Below are 27,251 nucleotides of genomic sequence, written 5' to 3'. Positions count from 1 at the left end.
TTATACAATTATCTACTTTACATAATTCTGATTTGATTAAAAATATATGTATCTAAAATGAACAAAATAAGCAACATTCAATCATTATATGGTGTTATATAGAGTTGCTTCAAATTTATTTTTGCAGTACCGACGTGTAACAAAACAAATCACTCCCAACAATAAAAATCTGAATTTTACTGGAAAATAATTGTGAAAAGTTAAGATTAAGAAATAATTTTCAAACCACACGTAATTCAATTGATTAAGAATGTCCACCGTTGCTCAAAATTAATGTAAATATTTTGTTGCCCGTATAATAGAGTGAATAGGTTGGCTTGATTTTACACCGACTTCTGTCATTGGATTCTTCTCACACGATCCACCTTTCTCCCACGCGTGTCAAACTCACAACGGCTATATTTTGCTTTTACAGGCCCAATTGCAGCGCAAAGGTCGGTCATCAAGTGGGCCCCGCAGAGGATCTGCAGTATAATTCCATATCTTGTTTCCCATTCCAATTCAGGCGACCGTTACACTCCCCATTAAAAACCCAGACAAAAAAAAAAAAAAAACCATCTTTCTCTCTCTGTGACCATGACGGTCGCCGCCGCAGCCACCACCCACACCAAGAAGCTGGTGAAGCTCGGCCGCTCTCTCTTCCGATGGGGATTCAACTCCTCCAAATGGTACATTCTTCTCTCTCTCCGCCTTTCCCCTTTCCGGGTTTCTCTACTTTAGTTCTTTCCTCTGTTTGGTTGCCTAGAAAATTTTGAATAATAGGAGTTATTAAGACCTCAGATTGTGAAAGGTTGAAAATTGTGTTCAATGTTTGCATTATCTGGGCAATTTAATAGGGTCGGAGTTAGTCTTAGTCCCTTTGTTTGGTTGCCTGGAATATGTGGGAAGGGGGAATTATAGAGACCCAGATAGTGAAAAGTTGTTAGAGTTGAGATATTTGTTCAATGTTTGCATTATACCGGCAATTTAGCAGGGTGGGAGTTAGTCCCTCTGTTTGGTTGCCTAGAAAATTTGGGTAGTAGGAAGAATTGAGACTCTGATAGTGAAAAGTTGTTAAAGTTGAAATCTTTATTCAATGTTTGCATTATAGGTGGAATTTAATAGGGAGGGAATTAGTCCCTCTGTTTGGATACCTAGAGAATTTGGATTGTAGGGGTAAATGAGATTTGAGACCCAAATAGTGAAAAGTTGTTAAAGTTAGAATCTTTGTTACCATGTTTGCTCTTTCTCGGCAATGTAATAGGCCGGGAGAGATTTCCCCTGTTTGGTTGCCTAGAATATGTGGGTGGTTGGAGTTATTGAGACCCAGATTGTGAAAAGTTGAAATTTTTGTTCCATGTTTTGCATTTTTTGACAATTTAATAGGGTGGGGGGAATTTTTTTTTTTTGGCTGAATGATTGTTCTTGCTCATTGTTTTGCTAATGGGGATCAATGGAATGAATGTTGAAACAGCAAAATGCAAGCGAAGATGGCGGTGGCTAGAATAAAGCTGCTGAGGAACAAGAGGCAGGCGGTGGTGAAGCAGATGAGGCGTGACATCGCCTTACTCCTACAATCTGGTCAAGACGCCACTGCTCGAATCCGGGTACTACATTTTAAAGTCTTATTAATTTTTCTATTGGCTAAGTAACAAATGTGTGACTGGATTTCCCGTGCAAGTTACTAGAACAACTTCCTCAATTTTTTGTTTCCTTGCATGTTTTACTGACACTAGTGGGTAAAACTATTTTTGGTTTTCTTGCATGCTTTATTGACAGTGTAGTGGGTAAAACTATTTTTTGTTTCCTTGCATGTTTTATTGACACTGTAGTGGGTAAAACTGCATCGTTTATATTTATGCATTTTTGAGGATTTTGTCCCTTATTCATTATAGTACCCAAACTTCTACTTCAGTCAATGTATTAAAAGGCGAAAGAGTAGGCGAGGCATTCTATGAATAGCCCCGCCTTAAGGCGTGAAGCGACGCCTTATGAGACTTAAGATTTCTATTATAACTTACATATAATTATATATATTATGTAATATTATGGTGGAATACTTAAAGAGTCTTAAAAGAAAAAAAACAAGAATAATATAACATTTTAAGAAGAAAAAAAAAATAACTACACAAAAATAAAAACAAATAAATACTTATTTTTTCTTGTTGGCTACTTACTTTTTAAGGAATTGTTTGGGCCCAAAATAATATTGTTGGGCCGAGTGTAGGTTTGTGCTCGGCCCAAAGCCGTATTAAAAATACTATGGGATGTCTGGTGATTCCGGGCCATTCAGTAGGGATGGTCAAGTCCTATTACAAGAAGGAGTAGTTCAGATAAGCAAAGGGGTCGAGGAAGTCCTAGTGCAGTTAGGATTCTCGACCAACAATGAATAAAGCCCCAAAAAGGGGTGAGTTCAAAGTCTTAATAGGAGTAGGGTTGTTCGAAGCAAAGTTGGAACGAAACAAGTACTCCCAATCCATATATGAGTTTAATTCGATCTCAAGAAGAAGTTGGTGCTATAAATACAAGACATCATGCAACAATTAGGGACCTCCAATTGAACCCACAACTGCCCTACGCAAAACCTCTCAAACTTCTTGAGATTTTTTTATTTTCTTTTTCTCGCCAACACATCTTCAGTTTGGATAAATAGCATTGTGAAGGCAACCGGCGAACACCTTCAGTTTGGATAAACAGTGTAGAATCAGCCGATCGAGAAGCACCTTCAGTTTGGATAAACATCACTGCGTCGAGGCTAACTAGTTACCTATCTAAGTCTCGGTCGAGAAGGGTTTTCGAATCCTTATTGGCAGAGGTCATCTTATTAGCCTTCTCGGCGAAGTAAGGTGTTACGAGTTATGGCATTCGGCATACTGGACGCCGAATGATTTTATGATTGGATACTCACAAGTGAGTTTCAGAGTTCGGCATTCCGATGGCCGAACCACATTCACCATCAAGACATACATCACTTTTGAATACTTGTGTCCGTATAGTCTGGTGTCGATTCGACGTGCTTATACTCTTACGAATATAATCACTGTGACCAAATCGGGCGCCGACGATTTGTGAACTTCGTAGAACTAGCAGCTTTGTCTTCAGGCTCAAGAATTCAAAGGCTGAGATTTGTTCCTTCTTCGGCCGCAGTCACAAGATAAAGAAGTCAGCAACGCGCTCAACGCAATATCAACAAATTTTACTCCTCGGTCGAGCTTGGCCGACGAGTTGGCACCCCCCGCATTCAACCGAATGATGTAGTTAGCTTATTAGTTACTCGGCCTGCGCGCCACATGGGCTTTGTAATTTTTAGGGTCAACATTTTGGCATGCCTAGTGAGACCTTATGCTACACCTTCGGAGTTCATAACCATTGAGACATGCTCTGTAAAGAAGAAAACAATCATAGGAAAGTCAACAACTGACTTATCAGTGCAATACCCTGGGCAAGATTTGTCTCAGGCATAAAATTGGATCATTGTTGCACCACCCAAGGCTACAAGTGCGACACGCCGAGATAAGAAAATTTGTCTCGGCGGACAGCCTCGTAATCCAGATATTCCTAACCAAACGGCTAGCATTTTCGTTGAAGGAATAGTGGAAGATTGCGACGAAGATAGTGGAGAGGGTTCTGATCCGCCAACTAGGTCGTTTCTTCGAAACGACTTGATGAACAATATCGACAGGTCGAGCAGTCGATTGGCCAGAAAATGAATGATTTACTACACGTAATACGAATCAACATTGATACGCAGACCAGGATGCTTGAACTGTTGGTCAGTAAAGCCTTCGGAGATGGCCACGTCGGCCAACCCCGGCAGCTTTCTTTTACAAATGTCCCATTATAAGCCGAGAAAGGATTCGCTTGGCTACAACCAATTGACTTAGAGAAAAGAGGCGGATCAAGCAATAGATTTGACAGACCTGGCCAGGGAGTAGAACCAGCATCTGTTAATATGACCGAGGCCTAAAGAATGATCTACTCGGCCCTAAAAGAAAGGCCGAAGTTCCCAAAATTCATCCATCCGTACCCGGCTTATGTGGAAAGGTTCAAATACCCTAGAGGCTTCAAGATCCCCGACTTCAGTTTGTTCGCTAGAGATTCGTCTTTATCCTCGTTAAAACATGTAGCTCGGTTCACTGTGCAATGTGGCGACGTCAATAGTGACTTCCATAAACTACGACTATTCAACTTTTCACTGACAGGGTCAGCTTTTGCTTGGTACATTAATCTTCCACCAAACTCCGTCCAGAGTTAGGAAGAATTGGTCGAGAAATTTCATGAACAATTCTATCGACCAGGGATGGAAATGTCCGTTTTATCGTTGGCTAGGATGGCTCAAGCTTGGGATGAGTCACCGATGGAATACTTAACAAGGTTCAAGTCGGCCAGGAATTGGTGCCGAGTACCTCTTCCTGAAGGTGAATTCGTCAGAATTACCCTAAACGACCTAGACGTGGAATACAAAAAGAAATTCATGGGAGCAAATATTCGAGATATGTACGAACTTACTCAACATGTTGAGCAGTATGATTATTTGCTCCAAAAGGAAAAAATATTGAAGCCCCCATCCTGAGGAACACTATACAAGAATCCCACAATCAGCTACGCATTGGCCGAAAGTGAGAACCCCCAGTATGCCAGTGTGGATGCGGCTGAAATAGTGATAGATAAACCATACGTTTGCAAGGTATTAGCTCAAGTAAGTCCCAAAGACGCCAAGACTCGCTCGGCTACCAAAGCCGATGCAATTTTTGACCAATTGTTGGTAGCAAAGATCATCAAACTTCGGCCAGGACATAACATCCCTAAGGCTGAAGAATTAAAGGGCAAGACATCTTGCAAGTATCATAATTCAAACAAGCATGCTACCACTAATTGCGTTGTGTTCTGTGACGCGATTCAAAATTGGATTGAGAAGGGTAAACTAAAATTCCCGGAGAAACAGATGGCGGTCGACGTCAATCATTTCCCTTCAACAATAATTGGTATGGTGGATGCTCACCTCCCTAAAAACAAAGGAAAATGAAAGGTCGAATTCGTCCCGGTGCAGCATATCCATAAGCAGAATGGTCAACTAAGACTGAAGATTGATTTATTTTCAAATGCACCATCCATGGAGCCTTTAAGGCCGGCCATTGATGAACAATGTCAGGTTCTAGTTTCGAAGAAACTCATGAATCAATGGTTTTATGCGACCACTGTAAAACAAGAGTTAAACCTAAAAAGAGGGCATATTCGGCACCAACTTCAGGCCCACTATCCACGACTGCTACAAAACTGCCAAAGGAACTCAGTGCCGGCCCACGACGCCAAGTGTTTGAGAACTTGGTCCACAAGTACAAGCAAAAGACCCAGCCCCACTTAGATGGCGTCTTGACTTTGACGCACCATTCTATAATGAGGATTATTACTCGTGCAACTTAAGCAGTTCGAGTTCATCTGTCGATCGCAAAACCTTCAAACCGCCTAGGCCATGAGACCAACGTTGGTACAGTTACAATTCTCCAACTGGCCTGTATACAGCGTTATCTAAGTCTCAAAAACGTCTTCGCCAGTGGATAGATTGCATGGCTTGACGACAAGAAGCGCATGCCAATTCGACTACTCGATGGCAACCAAAAGAGGTAGTAGGAAGCGGTGACAATCGGCCTACTCCGACTATCATGATCGAACTACTTGAAGGGAAAAAGGCAGTTGCTCGCGACTTTGAGACCACCATTGAAGAGTCCAAGAAACGCATCAAGCTCATTCTTCGACCTGGGGATCTGAGAGCTCGTCTCAAGCATTTTAGACAATTAGCTGAAAGAAAACTTCCCACGTTACCACCGCAGGAACCGTTAGTCAAAGTACGGCGCAATGTGCACCCTCCATTACTTAGTGAATCCTTGTAATACATGCGAGAATTTCATAAGAAATATTCCGCCAATGACTTATACGGGCTACCCAAGGCATGTCAGGAAGCCCTTGACCTAGCACTAACTTGCCCTGATGCCGAGCAAATTATCCAAAAAACTTCCGATCCAGCAATGAAAGGTAGGTTCCAGCATATACGTGAGGCTCGGGTCCTCGGCTTTGAGGTCGACCCATACACATATATAGACACCGTCGAGTTACCCTTTTCACTCGAAAACCTTCAGCATTTGTGATATCATTTCGAAGTTTTCTCGGTCGTATCTCTTTTCGGCCTTACGACCGACGAGGAAAATCATATGGCATGTTTAGACGCATACCTGGACACAAGAAACGCCCAAATCGCCTACGAAGAACGAGCTTATAAAGTACTACAAGAACGAAACCAATCTTCGATAGTAAACATGCTCGGGGAAGATAACCAGAATATAATAAATTCAGTCCATACACTTCAAAAGCATGTTCAAACCGAAGCGTTAAATAGACCAAGTAAAGACATTCCAACGACTGATACTACATCTACTACTCTGGAAGACGACGACCAAGATCTGATGGGTCCCTCGGTCCTCGAGCATATGGAGATCAGTATGGTCCATGTCTTACCGGCTGAGTTTCAACCAAGCACCTATCAGTCGAATTTTTTGGATTGGGATGTTGTTGCCGAATAAGCAACACAAGCGGATTTCGTCACTATTGACGAAGATGGGGAAGTCAGTAAAGGTGACAACCATAAGGCAGCCCTGACCGAATTATTTCCCCACTCCCCTTTTGTTAATCTTCAACATCTAAAGCCGTTATACGTCACGGCTCATATTGAAGGATATACCATTTCCAAGGTATTTATCGACTGTGGAGCCACAATCAACATCATGCCGATTTTCATCACGAAGGCATTACGCCGTTCTACTGACGAGTTTATCCCATCAAGGATAACAATGAGTAGCTTCATCGGCGACAAGTCTCAAACCAAATGAGTGCTCCCGTTAGAAGTCAGCATTGTCGGTCGTAACCACATGACAGCATTCTTTATAATTGATTTAAAGACTGACTATAATGTATTGCTCGGCCGCGATTGGATCCATCAAACAAGTTGCATTCCTTCATCACTATACCAAGTTCTTATCTTTTGGGATGGCAAATCGGTCATAGTGCACTCAGCCGATAATCAACCATTTGAGACCAACATGATCCAAGCTCGCTATTATGACGATCATGTCGGCTACATCACCCTTCAGGGTTTTGACAAGGATGGACGGCCGACCAGAATTTCGATTCAGAAAGCTATCGAGGTAGGCGTCGAGACTGTACAACAGGATTTGGCGAGACTCGGCTTGGCAGATCTCATTACCAATGCCGATGACTAATGCCGCCAAACAAGAAAAACGTCGGGCCGCGGTTTCGTCAACCATGGAACGTCTGCTGGCCCATTGGTACGCCATTGCAAAGCAACCACATTCAGGCATAAACTTAATCGAATTTTTGGCCGAAGCAGATAACGGCCCTATTTTATTGTTCAACAAAGTTCAGGCCGCACCGACCGAACTCGAAGATCATCTGCCCCAGGTTAAGGACCCATTGGAAGAAAACAATGTTGGCACAACCGATGAGGCTCAACCATTGTTTATTAGTGCGTTGTTACCACCTTCTATGAAGGTCGAGTTTTGTAAATTGCTTCATGAATTTAAAAATTATCTCGCGTGAAATTATCATGAGATGCCAGGCCTTGACCGAAACCTCGTCGAACATGAGTTACGCATCAAAGAAGGGTGTAAGCCTTTCTGACAACCCCCACATCGGTTCTCGACAGAAGTACAACTCAGCATAAAGGACAAATTAGTTCGGCTTCTGAAAGCCGAGTTTATTCGGATCGCTCGGTACGTCGAATGGTTAGTCAATATCGTCCCGATGTTAAAGAAAAGTGGAGCCCTCGGCATTTGCATCGATTTTCGTAACTTAAATCTAGCCACTCCCAAAGATGAATACACAATGCCAATCTCGGATTTACCAATTGATGTCGCAGCCAATCATGAAATGCTATTCTTCGTGGACGGCCATGCCAGTTTCAACCAGATCTTTATCGCTGAGACTGACGTCCACAAGACCGCCTTCCGTTGCCCGGGGGCGCTCGGTACATACGAATGGGTTGTCATGCCATTCGGCCTCAAGAACGCCAACACCACATACCAGCGAGCCATGAATACGATATTCCATGACTTGATCGGTACGGTCGTAAAAGTTTATATTAATGATGTGGTGGTGAAATCGAAAAGCCGCCGAACACACCTGGATGATCTTCGGCAAGCATTCCTTCGTATGCGACAGCATAACCTCAAAATGAACCCGGCCAAATGCGCATGCGGTGTATCGGTCGATAATTTTTTAAATTTTTTGGTGCACCATTGCGGCATTGAAGTCGACAAAAATAAAGTTCGCGCAATCATTAGCGCTTCACCCCCGACAACCAAGAAGCAACTCCAGTCATTGCTCGGGAAGATAAATTTTCTCCGTCGTTTCATCGTTAATTCGACAGGCAAAATTAAAGCATTATCTACGCTCCTCAAACTTAAGGATTCCGACAAGTTTGAGTGGCGCGAAGAACACCAACCGACTTTTACGCAAATTAAGGTTTCCTTTTCCACGCCACCTGTACTAGTCCCACCTCGTCGCGGTAAACCTCTTAAACTATACATTTAGGCAGCAGCTAAATCCATGGGTTGTCTCCTCGCGCAAGATAACGATGTTGGGCGTGAACAAGCTATCTTTTATCTCAACCGCAATCTGAATTCGCCGGAGCTCAATTATTTACCTGTCGAAAAACTTTGCTTAGCTTTTTTTTTCCTGCATCAAAACTTCGACACTACATGCTCTCAGTTACGCAGGTCATTGCCTAAACAGATATTATTCGTTACATGCTTACTCGGCATATCATCAAAGGCTGAATTGGGAAATGGACAATGGCTTTATCAAAGTTCAGTTTGCAATACGTACCCCAAAAGGCCGTCAAAGGCCAAGCTCTCGTCGATTTTTTGGCCCAACACCCTTCTCCTTATGGCTTTGGGGACAACGACGTCAACATCGGCTTAATCAGAACACGCAACACCCATTGGATGATGCATTTTGATGGTTCCAGCACCTCGACCTCGGCTGGTGTTGGTATTGCCATTCAATCGTCCGACCATTACCGGTGGTATTTTTTTCTCAAGTTAGATTTTGGCTGTATGAATAATCAAGCCAAGTATGAAGCTCTTATCATCGGTCTTCACGTCCTGCATAATTTAAGAGTAACCTGTGTTCTCGTCCTCGATGATTCTGAACTGGTGATACCAACTAAACGGTATTTTTCGTTGCATAAGTTGTACTTTGGCGACCTATCACATAGTCGCCACCTATTTGGCCGAGTCGTTTGAACGGATTACATTTGAGCACATTTCGCGTATTCAGAACGTTGACGCCGACGAACTCGCCCAAATCGCCTTCAGAGCACAACTCACAGGATACGCAGCCTAGGTCAATCAGTAAATTCTCTAGCGCAATCACGTGATACGCATGAGGGTGATGTTGTTACCATCATTACTAGAGCAGGAAGACCCCGTAGAATTGTGTCGTCGAGACACTACCAGACGATTGGAGAAAAACGATTCTACGATATCTTGATAACCTCAACGGGAAACACGACCGGAGAACGAGGTTCCACGCCACGAATTACGTGTCATACTAAAATGAATTATACCGAAAGGGTGAGGATGGGTTACTATTACTAAGCCTCGGCCCACAGGAGGCTGTCCAAGCAATGGTCGAAGTACATGAAGGAATTTGTGGAGCTCACCAATCAGGACGTAAAATGCGCTGGTTGCTCCGATGACACGGCTACTTCTGGCCAAGTATATTAAAGGATTGCATCGAATACACACAGGGATGCATACCGTGCCAGATTCATGGACTAGTGCAGAGGGCCCCAGCCGAATTACTCTACTCAGTTACTAAACAATGACCGTTCAGGGGATGGGTAATAGACGTAATCGGCAAAATCACACCATCTTCTGGAATGGCAAAACACGCATGGATAATAGTAGGAACCGATTACTTCACTAAATGGGTCGAGGCAAAATCATACGCCGAATTAACAGCCAAAGAAGTTTGCAATTTTGTAGAGGAAAATATTGTGACCAGATTCGGCATGCTAGAAATAATCATAACTAACAATGGCACAATCTTCATAGCCGACAGGTTTAGGGAATACACGGTGAGTCTGAATATCCGACTTGAGCAGTCTACGTCATATTACCCACAAGCGAACGGGTAGGTCGAAGTAAGCAATAAGGTATTAATCGGTATTCTTGAAAAAACGGTAAGAGAGAAGCCTGGGATGTAGCATTTAAAGTTAAATGAAGCATTATGGGCCTACCGAACTTCACCCCGGTCCGCCACCAGAACAACTCCCTACGCGTTAACTTACGGACACGACGCTAGGTTACCAGTCGAGCTAAGTATAAACTCATTACGAGTGATCGAGCAGAGTAGCTTGTTTAGTGCTGAATATAGTCAAGCTATGCGACAAGAGTTAGAAGACTTAGAAGAAATTCGGATCGACGCGTGTAATTTATTAATAGCACAGAAGAAAATTGCCGAGCGAGCTTATAATCAACGTGTCAGACAAAAAAACGTTCAACGAAGGAGAGTTGGTTTGGCAAACTGTGTTGCCCGTAGGAATTAAAAACCCCAGATTCGGCAAATGGTCGTCGAATTGGGAAGGATCATTCATCGTCCACAAAGTTCTCGGCAAAGGGGCATATCATCTTAGAGACCAGACCGGGCTAATTCATAAATTACCAATCAATAGGAAGTTCTTAAAAAAGTATTATCCGGTCACATGGGAAATGCAAGAGTAGTCTATTTCATTAATAAGCTCGTAAAAACGAGTATACAAGTACATATGTTCGACCTAGTTATAGCTAGATACCCTTAAGGTGAGGAGGGAATGAGAGTTTCGAGAACAGCCTTCAATTCTAACCACTTCACTTCGCCCATCGTGACCTCGGCTTGCTGAATCCTCTTATCCATCTTTAGCTGCTCGGCATGCCGCATATTAGCTGCATATTCGGTCAGGCAGGATTTGTCGCCGGACTCGAAATCTCTTGCTAGCTCGAAAGCAACTGCCTACCTCTGGTTTTGAAGTTCCGTAATTTGACGGTTAAAGTCAGCCAGCGTTGCTTTTTTCGTCTTCAGCATATTGACCCGTGAACGCAAAGATTCTTAAACGACCATCATTGCTTTTTTTGTCTTCAGCATACCGAAATACTCTCGAGTTCGTTCCAGAGCAGAAGAAGCTTGAGTAATGGCTTCGTTGCTTAACTGACCATCAACCGTAAGATCGTTCAGATGTCCCTACGGAGTCGAGGCCTGGGCACTCAAGGATTTGTGATGCCGAAAGAGATAGCAATTCCTGCAGCTTGATGAGGGCATTTGGTTCAGTCGTTGACGCGGAAGTTTTTGTTGCGGTCGCTGAAGAGCCGGCCACCCCCGAAGTAGTCGCAATCAAGGCGTCGAGCTCAACCTCCCATGAAGGCTGCACAGGAAGGAAAAATGTCAGCAGAAGGAAAGTTATATGGAATGCATAACAGAGGGGATGTGTTTCTAAACTTGCTGGGAGGAGACTTCGGCCATGTCCTCCGGTTCATTGCTCGAACTGAGAGAACTTAATGGTCGAGCTCAGTACCTAAGACTGCTTCTAAATTCACGCGGCCGATGGAGGTTATTTACATTTGATGGCCACTGAGGTGGCCAGGAAATATAGACAACACCCTTCGACGCATAAAATTGTCAGTGAAATGAACGTTCGGGCACCTGACATTTAATATTTTCCTGAGTTCAGACGCGTCATAATAAAATTAATAAAGAAAGGAGAGGGAGCCTTACGAAAGCCGAGGTAACTTCTTGTGGAGGAATGTTGAGGTCTTCATCTTGTGGATGTAGCGGCGTTTCGGCCGGCGCCTCAGGCTCAACCAAGGGTCTCTTCCCACGATCGGTCGTAGAAGGATTTGGTTGGACGGTCGCCTCGACCACAAGAGGAGGATTGACGGAAGAAAGGTTGGTTGGTCGAGGGCAACGCTCTAGTGGAAGTTCGTCACCCTTGTCGCTATCATCGTCCTGAAATAAAAAGCTGTTATGACTTGAAAATCGAATAAACGAAGATCATTAGCAATGGAATCATACCTTTTTCAGAATGATCGTCGGTCGTTGTATGGGGGATGCCTCGACAGATGCGGCCGTCTCCTCCAAAGTAGGCGTAACGATCGGCTCCGAAGCCATAGCTGGAGCAGCAGCCGGTTCGGCCATAACCCTTGTCGGTACAGCCGAGTGATGAGATGGCAATGGCAGTTGGTCCATCGAAGCCTGGACAACCGGGACGGGAAGAGAGATGATAGGAGCGGTCACTCCCATAGTCTGGCTGGAGATGATGTGAATCTCCCGTTCCTCTTTTTTTGCCAATTTCTTGACGCGTTTCGAAGGTCGAGGAGCGTCATCTCCCGTCTCGGCGTCCTGATGAGGTCGCTTGGTTGGCGGGGTTCGCCCGGTAGTTGTAATCTTCTACGATGAGGGGACCAATTTTTTCTTGGCCATCGCCTTAGTGACAACATCCCCTCGTTTCAACACACGACCACCTGAGAAAGCAAAGTCGAGTTAGTAACATTAAGCAAGTAGTTGAAGTACAAAGAGAGAAACGATAATATACCTTGGGTCGTTTCTTTCGATTGGGCTGCAGGAGCTTGTTTGGGTAGGTCGTCGAATATTTTATTGACCACATCTTCGGCCGAGACGCCAAAGAAGTTGCGGGTGTACTCTTCCCACCAGTCCCCAAAAGTTTTAGTACTCAAAGATTCAGGAACAGTCGGTTGGAGTTAAAATTTTTTACACTTATCCTGAAATCTTGTTCCATTGTTTTGCACTCCCTCTCGGAGGAACCAGAAAGGTGTCCTCGACTTAAGAGGGAGCGAGAAGCGAGCAGGGGTACTGGGCAACCTTGGAGGTAGCTGAGCTGCCGGGCAACGAAATGGAGATGATAGACCTCCCAACTGGCTCGGCGAACGTCGCAACCGAGGGGAATGTCGCGTGTCAATACGAACTACCCCCAGTGTTGACGAAGATCAGCATCTTCAGTCTCATCCCATGCTGTCTTCGAAAGCCTGATCGAGGCAGGGTATTCCTGACGCCGACATACTAAGAACTCGTCGTCAGAAAGGACATCCAGGTCGAAAAAGTGTTTAAGGACTTTATCGGCCCGGTGAGGAGGCGTCGGTCGAGAGGCCAATTGAGGACCAAGCGCTGCGGTAGGTTGGAAAACGGGGACTTCGGGCCGAAGTGTGGAAAAATAAACCTGTAGCCAGATTTGGAATACCTAGAGGGGTCCATTCTGGTGTGGGTCGATTTTGTTGATAGTTGTTTCGGCCCAACAGAAAAGATTGGCGAGGATGGCCGGACTGAGTGCCAAAGAGTGACCGCTAGCCAAGGCTTGAGCTACCGACATGTTCTCAACCAAGCACTTATTCGACTTGGTACAATAGATAAACTTGTTGTACCAGTAGAACAGGAAGGCTTCGTGTTCGCCTTTCTTCAAGCTCGCCTCCCCACGGCCTGCAAAGTGGAGGATGAGGGTGTTGTAGTTGAAAAAGTTCTTATGCAATTTTTGAACTTCTTTTTTCGAGGGTTCCTGACCTTCTCGGCTGAGTGTTTGGACGACCTGATCGTCGAATAATGCTTTTAGGTCGAGTTTCGACGGGCACCCGGAAAGGGCAGCATCTATTAGGAGACCAGATGGGGAAGTCCCAAGGATAGTTGAAATATCAAGGACAGTGGGGCTGAGAGGGTCGAAAGGAAGGATTATGGTGTTGGTGGCCGAACACCACAAACTCAGAGCCGCCATGAGCAGCTCTTTATCCATGGTGATCTCCATGGTCGAGAGCTTGATGGCATCGTAAATGCCAAGAGCTTCCTATTTTTTGCTAAAGAATGTTTCCATTCGTTCTACCCAAGCTGCCCAGGCTGCAGTGGTTGAGGGCCAAGCTCCTTGGGGCCGTGCCAAGCACCATTTCGACCAGTCAAACCCTTGCAGCAAAGGTGTTAGGCACTGTTCCTTGAGGTGGTTGGTGATGCACGATAGCACTGCATCTTTAAAAAGTGGCCCCAGAATTTGATGAGTGGTGTTTAGGTCGCTCTCGAAGCGTAGCGTTTTGAAAGTGCTCCGGTTGATGAAATCTTTACATTTGTTGCATTCATCGGAGAGCTTTGAGATGAAGGAAGCCATTGGTGAGGATTCAAAGGTTCGCGTGGGTTTAAAAGGGGTTTGAGAGAGATGAGCTTGAGATCTTCTAGTTTGAGAAATCAAGAATGGCAAAAGGAAGTTTCAAACTTTCTAAAAGCGTGGGATGCAAATGAAAGAAATTTAGGTATTTATAGGCATTTTAGAAGGAAAATCAAACATTTGGTATTCGCAATCGCTAGATTTTTGAATTTGAGGGAAAATCAACCGGGAAATTGCCAATCATTTTGGATATCTGGGGAATCTTCAAGGGTAGGATCGAGGTTTTTGGGAATTTGGGATGCACGATTGCGTGCGGCGACGGTTTTAATGCATTGATAAGAAAGATGTTTCGACGGGCGCACGTTTTCGAGGGCCATGATTGAGAGTTGTTAGGTTTATCGGGGAATCAACACGTGGCAGGATGTCGGGAGTAACGAAGATCGTGCAATCATAGTCCATAAATGCGCATGGTAATGGTTATCGAGAACAGTTAAGTCTAAAAGCAAAAGATGATTTCGCTTCTTCAAGGTCAAGATCCGACCAAAGGTTGGCAGTCGACGACCTCAAAAGCGAGAGGGCAATGTTTGGGCCTAAAATAATATTGTTGGGCCGAGTGTAGGTTTATGCTCGGCCCAAAATCGTGTCAAAAATATTATGGGCTGTCTGGTGATTCCGGGTCATTCAGCAGGGATGGTCGAGTCCTTTTACAAGAAGGAGTAGTTCAGATAAGCAAATGGGTCGAGGAAGTCCTAGTGCAATTAAGATTCCCGACCAACAATGAATAAAGCCCCAAAAAGGGGTGAGTTCAAAGTTCTAATGGGAGTAAGGTTGTTCGAAGCCAAGTTGGAACGAAACAAGAAGTCACAATCCAGATATGAGTTTAATTCGATCTCAAGAATGAGTTAGTGCTATAAATACAAGACATCATGCAACAATTCGAGAACTCCAATTGAACCCACAACTACCCTGCGCAAAACCTCTCTAACATCTTGAGATTTTTTTTATTTTCTTTTTCTCGCCAACACACCTTCAGTTTGAATAAACAGTACTGTGAAAGTAACCGGCGAACACCTTCAGTTTGGATAAACAGCATTGTTACCGTCGAATCAGCCGATCGATGAGCACCTTCAGTTTAGATAAACAGCACTGCGTCAAGGTCGACTGGTAATTTAAGTCTCGGTCGAGAAGGGTTTTCGAATCCTTATTGGCATAGGTCATCTTATTAGCCTTCTCGACGAAGTAAGGTGTTACGAGTTATGGCATTCGGTGTACTGAACGTCAAGTGATTATATGATTGGATACTCACAAGTGAGTTTCAGAGTTCGGCATTCCAACGGCCAAACCGCATTCACCATCAAGGCATACATCATTTTTGAATACTTGTGTTCGTACGGTCTGGTGTCGATTCGACGTGCTTATACTCTTACGAATATAATCACTGTGACCGAATCGGGCGCCGACGATTTGTGAACTTCGCAGAACTAGCAGCTTTGTCTTAAGGCTCGAAAATCCAAAGATCGAGATTTGTTCCTTCCTCGGTAGCAGTCGCAAGATAAATAAGTCAGTAACGCGCTCCACGCAACATCAACAAATTTTACTCCTCAATCGAGCTTAGACGACGAGTTGGCACGCCCAGCATTCAACCGAATAACGTAGTTAGCTTATTAGTTACTCGGCCTGCGCGCCACGTAGGCTTTGTAATTTTTAAGGTCAACAGGAATAAACATTTAAAGTTACAAGTGTTGTAGGGTTTAGGGTTTAGGATTACTCCCCCTTGAGTGTGTAAATAATCAAACAAAACATCGTATCAGGTCTTCAGCGGATGAAGTAGTCAGTTCTAGAATAACCTCATATGTTGGAACGGTTGAGTAAGCAATGGTTAGATTCATACTAGGGTCACTAGTTTGTGTCGTTTTCCTCTTATGGGGTTGTGAATCTTTTGAACCAAGAGATATGCCACCTTCAGGTAGGAAAAGATGATTGGCTAGCTGCTGCTAGTGTACTAGGCCACGTGGGAGGTGCGGCCAACCCTCATTCAGGGACGACTTGTCCTTCTGAGGCGATGTTTCAGCGTATGATAGGTACGTCGATCCTTGCAAGTGCGTATGTAGCTAGTATATGTAATCTAGTATGCCACCTTTGCTAGATCAATAAAAGCATCTAGTATGCTTTGAGCAATGCTCTGTAGATCTAAAATACGACGCACTTCAGTTTCAGACTGGGCAGTGCGGGAATCTAAATGAGAAATAATGTGAGTAATCCACGACAATTCACGGTGTTCTTCAGGAACGTTAGCGTTCTTATCTCCCCAAACGACGTCTCATCGAAGTGATAATTTGCAAAATGTATGGTAAAGAGATCTTTTGTCAAGGACTTTAAGTATCGAATAATTGATGGTGAATCATAACCGACATAAATTCTCATTATTCTCTGAAGATCCATTTTGGTACGTAGTGGCGGCGCTATTGGCACATAGACTATACATCCAAACACACATAAGTGTTAGACGTCAGGCTCGTACCCAGCAAATAATTGTAACAGTGAATGAGGTTAGGTAACAGTGGGCCTTAGGCAGACCAATATCGGCAATTTGGTTCACATAACCAAAGTATAAGCTATCGATTGAAGATGCTTTTTAAAAGCTTATACCAGGCCGTTTTGGGTATGAACATAGGGTATTGGATGTTCAACTTCAATCCCAACAGACATGCAATATTCGTCAAAAGTCTCTTACGTAAACTCTCCATCATTATCCAGTCGAATCGACTTAATACGACAATCAAGGTAGTGAACCCTAAGCTTAAATATTTGAGCTAGAAGTTTCGCAAGTAGTTCGCATGTTGATTGGATAGGTCTACAAATATCCCCTTGAATCCTCTGGAGAAACTTAGGTGAGTTGTGAATGATCTTTGTAGCTGAGTGTTGAGTGAACTTCCTTAAGTAGCATGTTTTGCAAGACAGATGTCTAGGATAAGAGGTTAGATGATGCCCGTGTTATACTTTGGAAAATGCGCATCATATCTCATCTGGGATGTCCCATATGGTCATATCAAAGCAACAAAGTGCTATGGATCCCAAGCTCGGAGCCGACCCCATGTTAGGGTCTCTATAGCTCAAATGGTTGTGATGTACAATCCAATTGGGAGACATTCTAGCTTCTCGTGAATACGTTTCTGGCCATATTCGTAAGAACTGATACAAAGAAATTCAAAACCATTCGCTTTAGTGGTTTCAATATGATATTTGTTATCTTGAATATCTCTAAAACTTAGCAACGATTTGACAACAACAAAAAAAAAATTAATCTCAACAACGTTCTTCCAGAACGGGTAGAGAATAGAGGGCCTCTTTAATGGTTAATTCGGTACTATTGTACAGCATTATACGGGCTTTTTTTATTTTTCAAGTTTTTAAAACTTGTTTTTAATTATTTAAATATTTTTGTTAGACTTGTGGGATCCAGTTATGTACCACATCAGCACATAACAGAATTTTTAACGAAATTGTGATGGAATGATCACATTGAAACCCCTATTTTCAGGGATTACATTGATCGATTTTCAATTTTAAAACCACTTGATTAGGTGGTCAATTTCAGGACTTTGTGATAAAAAGCCTTTTTTTTTTTATATATATTCTACACACCACTAACACTTGATAGAAAAATATTAAAAAATTAAAAGGGTGTGTGAGAAGTAATTTGGGGTGTGAATATAATTTCTCGTGTAGTAAATTCCTTACCCCAATAGAATTATAGCTCTAATAAGATAATATCTAGCCTAACATATATGGTAGAATCCCATAAGGGTATCTTAGATATGATAGGATTTACATAATCATATTCCTAAACTAATAGAACTGCAACAATAAAATAGTTTTATAGAAATGAGTCTGTTGAAATCTATAGTATAATATTAAAAATAAAATCTAACATATATGACGAGAGAATATCCCAAAGAATATGTTGCAAGTTGGGAAATATGCTAACAGTTAGAAGACAATTTAAAGAGAAAAAAAAAATCAGCCAAAAAAATAATATAAAAAAATGAAAAGTACGCAAATGAAAGCACAACAAACGACACCTTGCTATTCATCTTCTCAAGTAGCGTTGTTGCATCTGCAACCTTCATATTCAACCAAAAAATTTCGAGATTCCAGCAACTCTTACACAAAAACGACGCCCAATCAACCACCTTAGGCGTGCCTTGACCACATCTAGGCGAGTTTTCGCCAAATCCCACTGGTAGACTTGACAATTTCTTACAGGACTCGTAAACCCAACACGTAAGCGACAAGAAATTAAGGGATTTTGGGTCAATGCGATAACTAATCGGATTGTTATCGGGTCACACAATAAGAACCCGTTAATAACGGGTCATGAACAGGTTTACACGAGAGTGATTTGTAGGTAAATCGTTTTAACACCTTAAGAAAAAAGTTATTTTGATAATTTTAATTTTTTAAACTACTAAAAACAACATACTATAAAATACAATAGTCATAGTGTATATGTATATATTGTATATGAAATATATATTATTGTATTATTATTCTATATAAATTTAAAATTTTAAGTTTTACTTATATATGTATTTTTATAGTATACTACATGCAAAGAGTAAGATTAAAAAAATTATAAAACACATTAAAAATAAAAATAGCAAGTACCTTAAAAATACCAAACATATTAAAAGTAAAAATATCAAACACATTTGAATGGTTTACAATGTTCAGTTTTTTATGCTTAATTTATGTGGAAGAGAGTGTTAATGTGGAAAGCCTTAATGAAAACATCATCAAGATAATTCTTGAAGACAATATATCTAGCCAAAGTTTCAATACCATTTCTCTTGGCGATTGATGAAATTGAAGGGTTTTATTGCAAATGTACTTTGAACATTTGGTATTTTGTTGTAATGTACTAATGTTTTTTCATTAGGCTCTTATTTTTAGGTAGTTAATACTTGAAAGACAAATGTTTTTTTATTTTTTTAGTTTTTATGTTTTGAAGTAATATTTATGTGACAACGTGGTATGCTATACTAATTTAGTATTATGTTTTCTTTTTTTTTTGGGTCAAATTATGTTTTTCATTTTCATTATTTATTGATTTAAAACCTTAACGGGTAACGGGTCAGATCATATTAGCCGTTTACTTTACGGGGTGTTACACGACATGATCCGTTAAGATATTAGGTATGTGACGAAACCGATACGAACATAAAAAACACGACACCAATGCCAGGTCTAACCACTGGGCATTGGCATTTCACCGACACCCCGCCTCGAAGCCAGCTAGACGCTCCTCAGGGCGCATTTTTTAAAGCGCTTTGCAATATGGTTAACGAAATCATTTGGCACTAATTACTAACGAATTCTTTGTTATGTAGGTTGAACATGTGATCAGAGAACAGAACATTTTGGCTGCCAATGAGTTCATTGAACTCTTCTGTGAATTAGTAGTATCTAGACTTTCTATCATCGCAAAGCAAAGGTGATGATATTGTATTATCTTTGTTGCATTTCGCAGCTGTGAGATAGTCTCTTAATCCCAATGTTTCTCGTATTTGTTACAGGGAGTGTCCGCCTGATCTCAAAGAAGGGATTGCTAGTTTAATCTTTGCCTCCCCCAGGTGCTCTGAGATTCCTGAACTAATTTCCCTAAGGAATATTTTTGAGAAAAAGTATGGTAAAGATTTTGTATCTGCGGCTGTTGATGTACGTCCCAGCTGTGGGGTGAATCGCATGGTAAGCATGGTCTCCCTCTCATATAATTCTTTTATTGTTATTGGATGTACTATATTACTTTTCTGCTTTCGGTTCATATTTTAGTTTCTATGGTAGTTGAGTGCTTTTGTTTTCTTACACAGCTGATTGACAAGCTCTCTGTTAGAACCCCTATGGGTGAAGTAAAGTTGAAACTCCTCAAGGAGATAGCCAAGGAATACCAGGTTGAATGGGATACATCGGAATCTGAACAGGAACTTCTCAAGCCCCCAGAAGAGCTTATAGTGCGTTCCTCTCTCTCTCTCTCTCTCTCTCATTAAGATTTACCATTTTTAGATTTCTGATTAGTGATCACTCCTTTCGTTTCTCACGTTATATGCAAGACATTTTCCGATTACTATTTCTCTTTACTTTTATTTTAACAGCAAGGACCATGCAATTTTGTTACTGCTACCAGCATGCCTGTGCACAGTGTGCAGCCTGAATCTGTTGAGACTAATAAGCCAGACACTAGGTAACTTGGCTATTCCTTTTGTCTCATCTAATTTAAAACCTGACCATACTTCGATTATCCATTTATTTTATCGTACTTTCGTTTAGTTCTTCACGCAGAACAAGTGGTGGTGGAGAACGCAGAACATTAAGTGGTGGTGGTGATCGCAGATCAAGTAGTGGTGGTGAAAGGGGACAAATGCACTTTGTAGACTCCGCATCAGCTGCTGAAGCAGCCGCAAAATCTGCCAGTGATGCAATGGCTGCTGCACAAGTTGCCGCATATTTGGCCAACAAAGACTGCAATCAAGCAGCTCAATCATCTTTGAGCGTCAATAATGGATTCGGAACCCCTTCAGGAAATTCCAGTGGCCACTTTATGCCAGATTCTCCACCAGTCGCCTCTCAGAATAGGGTCAATAATGGATTTGGAACCCCTTCTGGCAATTCCACTGGCTTCTTTGCGCCAGATTCTCCATCAGTTGGCTCTCAGAATATCGATCACCAATCTAAAGCTCGTGGAGTTGATAGATCTCCCTCTTCAAGAGATGAAACAATGGATAGCCATGGACATGAGAAGAAGTTCATCTACAGGAGGTACAGCTACAATAATGCCCCATCAGAACATTCGGATATTAAGTTTGATGACTCGGACTGTGATGAAGAAGTTGAAATGGAGTCCCCTTCCAAAGGCTTTCATCAAGCACCTGAGCGTACTCCACCACCAGTACCTTCAGCTGCAAGGCAAGACTCGACTCCTCGAGTTCATCCCAAGTTACCAGATTATGACGCACTTGCTGCACGCTTTGATGCCCTCAAGAATCGGAAGTCATCCTAAATGTTTGGATAAGATTGCTTCTGCATCATTTTTGGGTTGCTTGTATAATTCGTATACAATCCATACAGCAAATCGAAAACGTATCGTCTAGATTGCTTCTGCACCAGTTTAGGCTTTACTTTTGTATAACTGATACATATGGTGGATGCTTGTCATTCCATCATTTTAATACTAAATAATGCACACGGTAGAAATTTTGTATGTTGGCCCCCCTTTTGTTCTTCAACTTCTTCCATAATAAACCACCCGGTTTCTGATTCAACTTCAACTGCTTCAACAAGAAATTTTGTGTGTTTGCCCTCTGTCATTTGTTGTTCCTAACTTCAAATGTTTAGAAAATAAAATACTCTTAGGTTCCGAACATCTAGTGATCCAAGGAGAAGGTCTTGGCCAATAAATTATAAATCCGCTTCTAAATACATTAAAAAGATTTCTTTAATGCTCACTGAAAATATTTCAGAAAAATAAAAAATTTACATTTTTTACACAAAAAAAAAACGTGTATTAACACTTATAGTTTTCTGTCGGTTTTGCAAATTCGTACATAAATCACCTTTCAACCTATTTATTTCACCTTTGCCTCACTGTGAAGTTTGGAAGATTAAGGTGAGACTTTCCGTCGAGATTTTTGAGTGTAGAACCTCTTTTGACAATGTTCTGTGCTTCGCTACTATATTTTTCACTTATTTTTTTAGTTTTCTAAAAATGCATTTGTTGCTCAATAAACCAAAAAATGCTTCTAGATTCATTAAAAGTTTTAACTTAATGCTCATGAAAAATATTTTGCGAAAAATAAAAAAAATTTCATTTTTGTCAAAAAAACATGGGTGTTAGGCAAACATGACGCACACAAAACGAAGCAGCCTTAGCCCACACAAAACGAGGCGGACCATGGTACAAAAAACAAGGTGGGCTCCGCTCGCAAAAAACAGGGCAAGCTTTTGGCAAGCAAAACGAGACGAGCTCTGTGCACGAAAAATGAGGTTGGCTCCGTGCACGCCAAAATGATGTGAGCTCTGTGGACGTCAAAAGGGGCGAGGTTCTAGCACACAAAACGATGCAAACACCTCACATGCAGAATGAGGCGAACCCATGCACACAAGACAAGGCAAGCTCCGCACACGCAAAATGAGGTGAACTCCTAGGTGCTCAGAAAACCAGTCGAGCTCCACGCATGAAAAAATATATTCTAAAGAACATGAATATGACAGTTTGTTGTAGTGGCAACATAAAAATTAACAAAAATGTACAAAGCATTGCAATGCGTAATTGACTCTGAAAACTTCTTATCTTTCCCCACATGGTTAATTTCTCTCATACATCGGTTTATAACTCTTTGGTTTTTGGTTTCTCACTTTTTTTTTTTTTTTTTTTTTTTGAGATGTCACTAAAGTATATAAGAGAAATGATGGATGAATGAATGAAAACAAAATCTTAACGTGAAAAAAAACTCAAAATAGATTTTTGTTTTGATTTTTACTGTTCATTATGTGTGTTTTTTCTTATACATTTCTCTCACCATTCTTCATCCCTAGTTTCCTTTTTTATTTTTTCACTATTACTAAAAATTAAATGATTATCAAACCATCGTTTAAGTTGCCCCCATTTCGCACCTTTTCTTGTCGATCTTATACATATATGGGCTTAATTTGAATTCCGTCGAACTTAGAAATATGACCAGAAAAAAGAAATTAAATTGACAATAAATAGTGTCGGAAACTAAATTGACAGCCAACTAGCTGGTTAATCACCACCTGATTCATGAATTCATGGTCATCTAACTCCTTACACCGCCCACTTGGAATTAATCTATCCCGGGTGTGACTTGGACACAACTAGCTACAAGCTACGTACGTGTTCAGATTTCACAGAAACGGAATACAATTTACAATTAGTTACACCTATTTTGTTTTCCAAGTTGCATTAGATCACGTGCACAACAAATTTGTTGTAAGTTTTCCAATTGTTGTGATTGGAAGCAAACCATATAAGTCATTTTAATTTTGTAAGTTTTTCTGATGTGAGATTCTTATGAAGTTGCAGGAGGTCTTGCTTAGAGTGTCTTAGTCCATACTGAGACTAGGGAACCGGTGGATTCTATTTTCGAATTAGTGTAGGTTTTGTTTGTGCCACGTTTGGCGGATGATATGGTCTCGCCTTTGAGCGACGACTTGATGTGATCTCGCCTTCAAGTGATGGTTCTATGATCTCGTCTTTTAACGGTGACTTTATGTGGTCTCACCTTTGAGCGACGACTTGATGTGGTCTCACTTTTGAGCGATGATTATGTGGTCTCATTTTTCAACAGTGACTTTATATGGTCGCGCTCTCCAGCGATGGCGTTGTGTGGGCTCATCAAAGAAGATCAGTGTGTGCATTGGTATAGGTTTGTTGCGTTTATCCTTCTTATGACAAATTTGTATTAGTGCACCTATGCTTGTAGTAGCCGTATATTTGTTTGTAATGATCAATGAAATACTGCTATCATTTCTTGTAAAAAAAAATAAATAAATAAAATAAAAAACGACATGTACGTGCTATTTGACAATAACTTACTTTACTACCTAAAGGAACGAACTCAGGATTTCAAAACCGATTGGGTTGTTGAACTTATGAACTAAAAAGTCGAAAATATGTTAAATGTGATGAATGATATATTCAAAGTTAATCAATTATAATCCGAATACATGAAACATGTAGCTAGATTTGTTGGTTCCGGAGGTGTGCTTTTGGCTGAAGCTTCTGCTCCCAGGTGGAGCCTAATCCATGCTAGAAGACACGAGTGTGCTTGTGGAAGAGGATTTCCAAGTTTTTGGTGCACTGTAAGTGCTGGGAAGTAGTGTAGCTGATCTTTGGTGCGGCCACCGTTTGTGGTTCCCCTTCCGTGGTGTGAGAGGAGTGGGTCACAATGGAGCCAGGTGCACATGGAAAAATTCTGGGTGCGGCCATCGTTGGTGGTGACCCTTCCGTGTTGTGTGAGAGGAGGGTGGGACACAATGGGGTCGGATGGACATGGAAAAAGGGAACATGGGGTAGGGATGAGGGAAAGGGATCCTCTCTGGATCTCTTTCATCAAGTCCACCCATCCGGATCGTTGAAATTTGATTTAACGACTAAAGTTATTATAACTTTTAAAGGGGTCCCCTATTTGTAGCCGTTGAATCAAATTTTAAGGATCCGGATAGATGAACTTGGTGGAAGGGATGAGTGGTCCGGTCCGAAAATTCAAGAATTTTCGTATTTCAAGACAAAGGCATAAAACCAAACAACACACTTTGGAGCAATTTTTCAAGAATGTTGCTAAACTCATCCTATTATCTTATTTTTCAAGCCACGTATTACTGAAAATGTTAATGATGTATTTATCATTTTAAAATAAAACTTTTATTTACCAAAAAAAATCTTCCAAGAAATTATACTCACATGACATGAGCTAAGTGTTAGGTCATCTCCAATGGAGAAATCGCCTGATTTGACCAGAAACTCATCTTCAACTGATGACTCGGCTATAATCCTATGGAGCTCACCACACCATTATTTGGCCAAAGGCGCATCAGGCTGACCAAATGTAGTCCCCCTCCTCAGTTACAATAATTGATTCAAATTCAACGGCTAGATATGAAATCATCATATAGTCTAATTGTATTTCTCTTCACTTATAAATGAGAAGTCTTAGGTTCGATTCTCGCTAAAGCGAGTTTGAATCACATATCGCTACCCATTGTGAGGCTAAGCCCACCTGACACACCCCGACCCAGAATGATGAAACGCCGACAAGAACCCCCAGGTTCTTCGGTGGAGTTTCGTCATTCCGAGTCGAGGTGTGTCACCACCCTCTCCCCTTGATGTAGATAATATCGTTTGTTAAAAAAAAACAAATTTAAAGTATAAATTTACAGAATTATAATTAACATTCTAAAAATCTCATTTGGCACTCCAAACTTTCTATAATTAGAAAGAAAAATACACTTGCGAGGAGTGTAGAATAAGATTTTTGAAGTACTAATAACAATTCTTTAAATGTAAAACTAATAAATTATGAGTGGTATGATACCCACCCCATTGTCTTATCTTACCAGCCACCTTATATTCCCACCTTCCATAAAAAGTGAAAAAACACAAACTCTTTCCGCACCCACCAATATTCCCCAAACAACCCTACATATTTTCTTTTTAGATTTAAAAGAAGTAAAATAATTTTAAAAAGCAATTATTATTAAGACCATAGTTAGTTACAACAATGGAGGATAGGTGCTATTCTCGCTGATGCGAATTTGTTCTCATCATCTCTTTACACCCATGCCAAACCGCCATCGACACACCCAAACCCTCAACCCACCCCCCCCCCCCCCCAAAAAAAAAAAAAAAAAAACCCATATCAAACGTATCTACACCCTCAAAACGATGCCACTTCGATACCCAGTTCGCCACCTTGGTTGCCAACCATCGCAATACCATCAAGCCTCAATACCGCTCTGGTGCAGAATCTCTATCATTATCCACTTTAATATAAATCTTCTGTGAAATCTTCCATGAAATCATCTGTGGAAAGCTTGTGACAAGAATTCTAACAACTCACTCAATATTGTGTTCGCCTTCCTCCACTTTGGTTCCTTGGCAACCAAAGAATATGAAACCAGTCAATGCAAGGATGGGAAAAACAAAACCACCAGATCTTATTGCAATGACCGATACGAATACAAATCCTGACAAGGATTTTTCATTGTATTAGAATGTTCATTGAGGCAAAAGCAATAGCCAACTTCTCACCTTGATGTTTTAGGTCTTTGGACGTCATTTTACACAAGGATAAACTTGTCGATAAAATTATTATTTTCAAGTAGGTGAGAAAATAAGACAATGGAATGAGCTTAATAGCACTCTAAATTATTGAAAGAGTTATGTTTAGCTTATTCCGTCACAAGTGTGGTTCATTTAAAAATAATTTTTTATAGGACTGTTTGTCTGGACAGGCTGTGTTTAGCCATTTCCGGTTGGAAATAGCCTTAATACCTTCTATTTAGACACGTGTATGATTAAACTTTGATCTAAAACGTCGTTTGCTTGTCCATTACCATAAATCAAATCCAAATTACAATTTTTTTTGTTTGCGTTTTTATGCAGTTCTAGCTTGCCGAAATTTACCCGGAAAAGAAAACGCAGAACAGAATCAACAACAAAACGAACAATAATTTGAGAACAACCCAGAAGCAACATCACATCACTGCTGATTCAAATATAACCTCCAACATAATCCAACACTTCCAAATACAACTAAACAAAAATAAAGCCTTTTGTTTCTTAATCTACGAAGACATTGTCATCTTTTCAAAGCTTGAATCTTTGCCCTACTTCTCAGACGAGTTGGGTCCCCTCTTCTTTCCGAAGCCAACCACTGCAACGATCAAACAACACACACAATGATTTAATCAAAAATAACAAAACATTGGCTTCTCATAAAACATAAATTCCCAATTGCCCTTTTCATAAAATGGTTTAATTCCACAAAATATTAACTCGACTTGTTATACAAAATTGATTTCAGGAAGATAATAAAGCTGGAATATTGGAAGGGAAACGGTGGTGTTACCAGCGGTGACGAATCGGCGGTTGTATTGCAGGCGCTTGTGGGCGCGGCCGCGGGGCTTCTTCTTCTTGTCCTGCTTGGCCACTTTGGGAGTTTGCCCTCTCACCTTACCGGCACGAGCCAAAGAACCGTGGACCTTTCCTGAAGATTTTGACAAATACACACATTAATAAACAAAAAAATGGAAGATAAAAAGGTGAAGTAAATGAGACCTAAAGGATGAGAAACGGGGGCCGAAAGAGATGAACTGAGCTCACCCATGGCTGCAGAGTGGTGTAGTTGCAGAGAAAATCGGGAGGACAGGTAAACGGCGCGGCGGTAAGGAGACGAGTGCTGTGAGAAGTAGGGTTTTTGGTTGTTGCTTCGTTTTAAAGGATAGATGTTCAGATTTGTATGCGTTCACCTAGGCCCAGCGCATT

At 41.4% G+C, this 27,251-nt stretch overlaps 2 protein-coding genes across 2 annotated transcripts; one reads left to right on the top strand and one right to left on the bottom strand.

Annotated features, from left to right (window-relative positions):
- Nucleotides 1-503: 503 nt before the first annotated feature.
- On the top strand, nt 504-21,446 carry LOC125473066. The gene is made up of 7 exons (XM_048575340.1): nt 504-668; nt 1,454-1,586; nt 19,579-19,682; nt 19,765-19,936; nt 20,059-20,199; nt 20,341-20,429; nt 20,516-21,446. Exons 1-7 carry the CDS (start codon nt 577-579, stop codon nt 21,243-21,245), a joined length of 1,461 nt encoding a protein of 486 aa, XP_048431297.1. The 5' UTR covers nt 504-576; the 3' UTR covers nt 21,246-21,446.
- Nucleotides 21,447-26,415: 4,969 nt separating this feature from the next.
- On the bottom strand, nt 26,416-27,250 carry LOC103936682 (40S ribosomal protein S30). The gene is made up of 3 exons (XM_009346529.2): nt 27,090-27,250; nt 26,836-26,973; nt 26,416-26,640 (listed from the first exon to the last, which is right to left on the bottom strand). Exons 1-3 carry the CDS (start codon nt 27,091-27,093, stop codon nt 26,594-26,596), a joined length of 189 nt encoding a protein of 62 aa, XP_009344804.1. The 5' UTR covers nt 27,094-27,250; the 3' UTR covers nt 26,416-26,593.
- Nucleotide 27,251: the final 1 nt, after the last annotated feature.

Source organism: the organism of the source record quoted next, unplaced genomic scaffold (genome assembly GCF_019419815.1).
Source record: "Pyrus x bretschneideri cultivar Hongxiangsu unplaced genomic scaffold, Pyrus_bretschneideri_v1 Contig8, whole genome shotgun sequence".
In the NCBI taxonomy this organism is placed as follows: Eukaryota; Viridiplantae; Streptophyta; class Magnoliopsida; order Rosales; family Rosaceae; genus Pyrus; species Pyrus x bretschneideri.
The sequence above is the reverse complement of the archived record's forward strand: the minus strand, read 5'-3'. Positions and strand labels throughout refer to the sequence as shown.